Source organism: Verticillium alfalfae, genomic scaffold (genome assembly GCF_000150825.1).
Source record: "Verticillium alfalfae VaMs.102 supercont1.5 genomic scaffold, whole genome shotgun sequence".
NCBI lineage: Eukaryota > Fungi > Ascomycota > Sordariomycetes > Glomerellales > Plectosphaerellaceae > Verticillium > Verticillium alfalfae.
The window spans coordinates 472,014-478,425 of NW_003315034.1; the positions used below are offsets into that span (position 1 = coordinate 472,014).

At 57.7% G+C, this 6,412-nt stretch overlaps 1 protein-coding gene across 1 annotated transcript; it reads left to right on the forward strand.

Annotated features, from left to right (window-relative positions):
- Nucleotides 1–80: 80 nt before the first annotated feature.
- On the forward strand, nucleotides 81–1,556 carry VDBG_04463 (anaphase-promoting complex subunit 2; the record flags this gene model as incomplete). The annotated part of the gene is made up of 1 exon (XM_003004811.1): nucleotides 81–1,556. The coding sequence occupies one exon, from the start codon at nucleotides 81–83 to the stop codon at nucleotides 1,152–1,154; it is 1,074 nt and encodes a 357-aa protein (XP_003004857.1).
- Nucleotides 1,557–6,412: the final 4,856 nt, after the last annotated feature.

Consider the following 6,412-nt stretch of genomic DNA (forward strand, 5'->3'; position numbering starts at 1 on the left):
TAGAGCTGGCCGCGCTGCTGAACGATCCCGCGCAGCAGCGCCGGCAGACGGCCGATGACGAGGAGCTCGACTGGAACGACATGGACTGGATCCCCGATCCTGTCGACGCCGGCGTCAACTACAAGCGGCCCAAGTCGGAGGACGTTATCGGTACGCTGATCAACGCGCTGGGCTCGCAGGACATATTCATCAAAGAGTTCCAATCTATCATCGCTGAACGGCTCCTGTCCAAGCAGACCGAGTTTCCTCAGGAGGTCAAGGTGCTCAACCTTCTCAAAAAGAAATTTGGCGAGAATGCACTGCAAAATTGCGATGTCATGCTCAAGGACATTCAAGACTCGACGAGGGTCGACACGGTCATCACGAGACAGATGCAAATGGCCGAGTGGGAGCAGAAAATGCTGCTCTCATATCACACCAAGATCTTGTCACGTCTGTTCTGGCCCACACTCGACCGCGAGCATTTCCTGCTTCCGCAGCCCGTCATTGAGATGCAAAGCCGCTACGACGCTCGTTACGAAGGCCTCAAGAGCTCGCGTAAGCTCACCTGGCTCAACAACCTCGGCACGGCAACCGTGCACCTGGATTTGGAAGACAGGTCCGTTGATAAGGAATGCAAGACATATGAGGCGGCCGTCATCTACGCCTTCCAAGATGACGGGTTCTCTACGTCTCCCGCGCAGCGTACAGTCAATCAGCTCGAAGATACACTCCAGATGGATGATGACACGATTCGCCTGGCTCTCGTCTTCTGGGCGTCGCAGCGCGTCCTGCGCGAAGTCGCCCCCGACACGTATGTCGTCCTCGAACGCCTCGAAGAAGACACGGCTCCGGCACCCCGTGACTCGTCCCCAGCGCTCGACGATGACGACATCGCGCCGCCGCACAACACGGTGTCGCCCTCCAAGACCGGCAGGGGCGCCATGGATGCGCAGGAAAAGGAGCGACGTCTAGTCTACTGGCAATTCATCTTTGGCATGCTGACCAACTCGGCGCCCACAATGCCGTTGGGTCAGATGGCTATGATGATGAAGATGCTTATCCCAGACGGGTTCCCCTGGAGCAACGAGGAGTTGCAGGAATTCCTGGCTGAGAAAATGGCCGAGGGCGAGCTCGAGCTTGTAGGCGGAAAGTATCGCTTGCCGAAGAAGTGAAGGATGGATGCATGCTTCTTGATCGGTAGCGCCTCCGAGCATTTGGGATCGTGCGCATAATTTATTTTCACGAGATCACTTCAAGAGATTCAGGCCTACCCACTACCAGTGAAACTTGGGGTGGCTTGCGGACAAGAGAGAGAGACACGGTCGTGATTGATTACTACAAGGAGCTATCCACGCATGAGACGATCAAGTCTTGGCTTCTTGCCGAGCACGGAAACCCTCGCAGACAGGGCGGGCTTTTTTGTACTTTATTTCAAGTCCACACAGGATTACGAGTCACGATGGAATGGGCATGGAAGGGATCGGCTACAGCGGCACGCTTACACCTTGCGAGCTAACATCAGTATCGCTGGCGAGTGCCGGAGAATAGTCGAGTCATTGGAGACGAGTGGCAGGCGTGGAACGAAAGACCGCTTGATCTCGATGCGAAGCCACTCATCGCTATTGTCCCGGTGTGGCCGCGTAGAATTTTGAGATTCGTGCTGTTGTGTCGCCACGTTATCCCTCTGCAACTTGTGACCTGTGGTTACCCCCGCTTGGAGGAAGCTGGAAGCCCAATACTGTGGGCGAGACGCGAAGCCATGAGCCTCTGGGCTTACTCTGCCATCGGTTCACGACCTCACCGTGAGTGGGATGGCCAAACTATATGAGTTCTGGTCATCGATGAGCGAATCGACGGATGTCAGAATTGAAGCGGGCGAAACGGCAGTGCCTTGTCACCAAAGTGGTGCGGCAGCGACCCCGCCCACAGCTGTCCGCCCGGCTGAGGTGGGTGTACGCTTGGGTTGGTTGGAAGCCCAATGTCCGAGCTTGGGGGGGTGTCAGTGTCCCGGTTGTGCGAAAAAAAGGGCTTGTTGTTGTTATCGTGTCCCTGCTCTTGCCCGAACGACCGTCCTGTTTCGTGCCCTTGCAGAGCGACCAGAGATTGACCGCTGTTTGGATGGCGAGGGTGAGTGGATTCTGCCGGGGGGTTGCGAGTCGCGTGGGCGGTGCTGTAGGAGAAGAGGCGGAGGCGTTGGGCAGTCTTCCTTGACGTATGCTGCCGAGAAGAAGCGTCCACCTTGTGCATCTGGACTGGCCGGTGCTGGCTGCCTGGGTGGTGACGATATGTGTTTCAGTGGCACGGCAGCGTGGGCGACGTGAAAAGTGAGGATGGGAGAGACAGGCTGAGAGTGAAAAGGCAGTCAGAGAGAGACAGCAGAGCAGCAACAGGGCAGGCATGCCAATATGACAGCATGGCACGGCCCTGCAGCCAACCTCGTTCGGGAGAAAGGCGAATGGTGGTAGATTAAACGCACAGCGAGCGTGAAACGAGACGTGTCGGGTTGGGAGACGGGGTCAGGCGAGCTGGCGAGCTGGCTTGGGGTGTTTTGAAGGTGGAGGGGCAGAAGCGTCGAGGGGGCACAAATCCGGGCACGGCGCGCGGAGCGGGAACAGAGGGGGCTTGGGCGGGGTCAGCTTTCTTAAGTGCTTGCAGTTGGAGGTGGAGACGCACCCTGGGGGTGTTGGCACAAAGAGGGGTATCTTCCAGGCGTCTCACCGGCAGGGGTCAGAAGTCGCGTGGGCGAGAACATGGTCGAGAGAGGTCATCTGGTCTGACCAGCAAAGAAGAAGTGTCATGGAGTTGCGTCGCTTGGGACCATGTGTTGCTGTCGTGCTCCGCTTCCTGGCTGGCAAGGCAGAAAGGCAGGGCGAGATTCGACGAGCTGGACCGGGAACCCAGGATCGATGGAGGCAGAAAGTCAGTCATGTTTCTCTTTGTGTTCTGCCGTTGTAAAACCTAGTCTACCGTAGCGAGGATCCTGGAATGTGGTTGGAGGCGCATTGTTGAGGGTAGGCCCCGTAGACGGTGCCGTCTTGGGCAGAGCGGGCGAAGCATTATTATCCCAAGACGCATCGGCCCAGTTGCCGTGTGGTGTCGGTCGGTGGCGAGAACAAGATTCGTAGTCGGTGAGGCCAGTGAGTGGCGTGCACGTGTTGGCACCGAGATGTGTCTTGTTGGGATAGACCACGGCTGATGTGTCGACGTGTATTATGTGCGTGCTGGAGATCCGTCGTCGAGGTCAGTTGGTCGTGCTGTTTTTGTTTCGCCCAAAAATGTTTGGCTGCCTGCATGTCCATCCAGCGCCCCCATGCTGACCTACAGAACGAGTATATAGGCACGGCCGGCTAACTCCGCGGTTGGCCTCGCACAGGGGAGGAACGGCCAAGGTTTTGCGGATCGCCGAAGAGTGGTCGCAAGACGGATTGTTTTGGTTCCTGGTCTCATGATGAGACCGTCTCGTCGTGTCAGCTGGCTGCGTTCGCGGGCGAGTCAGTCGATTGAAGCATGACGACAAGGCAGGGGTCGCAGGTGGTGAGATGATCGGCCCCAGGGATCGAGAAGGTCGAGGCCAAGAAGCCAATGGTAATCCGAGTCAAGACCCGTATCGAATTGCCGTCCAATCAAGGCGAGGATCGAGGGGCACCATCATGAGCAGGGGGCGTGGGGTGGCCGCGGGAGTGATTGTAGTAGAGCATGGAAGAGATCGTTCTCGAGTGCGTGCCCATCCATTCCTGCATTCACTGGACGTAGCGGACACGCCCTACTTAGCTTGCGGGCGTGGTGGCGAGGCGTGGTAATGAATGAGAAAGTTGGAAGGCTAGCCAGATGGATGGGAAAGCGCAAAACGCCATCATTCTTAAGTCATCCGCTTGTCCAACTTGGTTGGGTCGGTTGCCGATGCGATGAAAGGCCGGTGCGAATGGATAAGGTCGGAAAGGAGGGGTATGAATGACCATGCTCCGTCGTCGTGCGCCTGTCGCCGTGATGAACTTTGAACACCGTACTCGACTGGGGTGCTCCTGTCCGTCAGGGTGCCCAGGCAGTCCGTGACTCGTCGTTTCTGCAGTATGAGGGCATTGTGATGATGATGCGTACTGATTTCCTTGCTCGAGAGGAGCAGGAAATAGTCGACGCGCACCTTAAATGATGCCGAGAACGTACGGTCGGCACATGAACGAGGAGATCGCAGGTTGGGTCTCGGATCCGGCGGCAGGCAGAGCCTGTTCCTCTGCTTGGTCTCTAGTGCGGCGTGTCGTCTCCGTTGGGCTTTTGCAAACGAATCTTGTCTCCCAAATGACGAGGTCAGTCAGACCTGGTAGGATCGAACACTGTGAAGTACCACCTGCAATGTCTCGCTTCCTCGCCCCAAGCGAGCCACCTGAAAAGAGGGGTTGTCGCCAGCTGAGTTTTAGTGGGTTGGACGGCCTCTTGGGCACGCCTGCACGCCTGCACGCCTGCACGCCTGCACGCCTGCACGCCTGCACGCCTGCACGCCTGCACGCCTGCCACCCCCCTCTGTGAACGATAGTCGGGTACGTTCGGTAGGTATCTAGGCATCTAGCTAGGTATTTAGCAGCAAGTGTACCATGATGGCCAGGGGACTGACCACGAACAGGCAGGCATCACGTCTTTTTGTGTTTTCGGCGGCGAGGCAAGAAATCCCCGTCTGTCCCACGCATGGGCCCTGTCCATGTCCTGTTGGCCGTTATGAGCAAGGAAAGCCCGACGGTGAGTGATTATCCTCCCTGCAGCCAACGGCAAGGAAGGTATGAAATGTGAACTCGCCTTCCCCTCGCACCTCAGATAAGGTGAGTGCCGAGTGAGTGATGGGGGAGCAAGTGCCTGCATGCTTTCAGTGAGGTGGCCGATCGGCGGAAACGAGACACTGCTATCGCTGGCAGCGTCGGGTCAGGCTGCTGCTAGCTGCCAGTAGTCCGAGAGATGGACGGAACCATGTCCTTGCTCCGTCTCGACGCCTCTCTCTCAAACTGGACCTCTCGACGTGGGCCTTGGGCCAGTCCATGACTGGACAGTACCTTCATGTTTGGCACCATGTCGAACCAGACCATAGTAAACCATGCCATGACCGTCTGGGACAACCACCTCGCCATCGGTGTGTCCAGTGTCCGTCCGTATCCATGTTTCTCTGTCCCTGCCGACGGCCCCCCTCCCCAGCCAATACAAACTTGCTGCGGCCTGCACCTCGACCTGTGACCTCTGGTGACTGACTGACTGACTGTCCGTCCACATGCGGCTATCGACCGCCGGCCGCTTTTTTGCCTCCCTCGTCCCTTCCTTCAGCAGCAGCGTACAGCGTACAGCGTACAGCGTTCAGAGCCAGGTCCGTCTGTACCTCTGCCTCGGTCTCCTGCCAACGCACGGCTAATACACGCTGGGTGTTGCTGACTGTCACCATTCACCAATACGATATCCACCCGTCCACCCCGTCCCGTCAAACCCTCCTTCCATCCAACCACTCGGTCGTCCCCTGACCAAGCGGGAGGCCTGATTAAGCCCGAGGTGAGGTGATCCATCCTACCTCAGACGGGGTGTTGTGTCGCGTCCACTGCGGCGGCCGTCCTGCGACGGGATACAAATGCAGAAGGGACCGCTCTCCTGCACTTTCCCACCTGCCAATCGCCCGTTCCTTCTCCCTTGTGCCCATCCGTGCTTGCCTCGCCTCACTCTTGTACTTCCTCCTGCCGTTCCATCCAGGAGGTGATCCTGCCGCCTTTTACTCCTCATCCCAGTTTCTGTCACGGTGGTTGATCTCACTGCTCCTCGTCAGTGATTTTACCTCACTGACGGTGCTTGGTGCTTCCGTCAGCTTCTGCTCATTCTCCGCTCATCTAATCGCTCCTGCCTGCCTGCCGACTACTACTCAACCTGATATCCACGGGCTCAACACCCACGCCTACCTACCTTATTCAAGACTGCTCAAGCAAGAAGCAAAGCCATCGTCTCAGCGAGCGGCACCCTTCTTCCAAACCAGCGCTTCTGCCACGATTGAACGACGAATCGGCTGACAGCTGCTCACCTGTATCGTTCTGACTTCGGGTCTCCAGGCCGTAGCTCAACTTCATCCCTTCAGGCGACGACGTCCCAGTCGGAACTGGCCGATCCTGCCTGGGTGCACACTCAGCTGACAAAATCATCGAAAGAGGGGAAAGTGGGCAAGGGAGCTGGACTTGAGGTGGACAAACGAAAGGAAAATACTAAAGGGTCCGAAACAAAGAGGGTCAAGCAGGCACAGCCTGGACGGCAGACCGACCGACCGACCGACCGACGAGCCATACGCGAGACACTGACCCCCCCCCCCCTTCCTTCCCCCCCTTCTAAAGCTCAGAGGCCCCCAACCCCGAGCAAGCAACGAGAGACAAGATTCAGGGAAAGAACCCTCTCCGGTCAGCATTTGGGGCCGATCTGC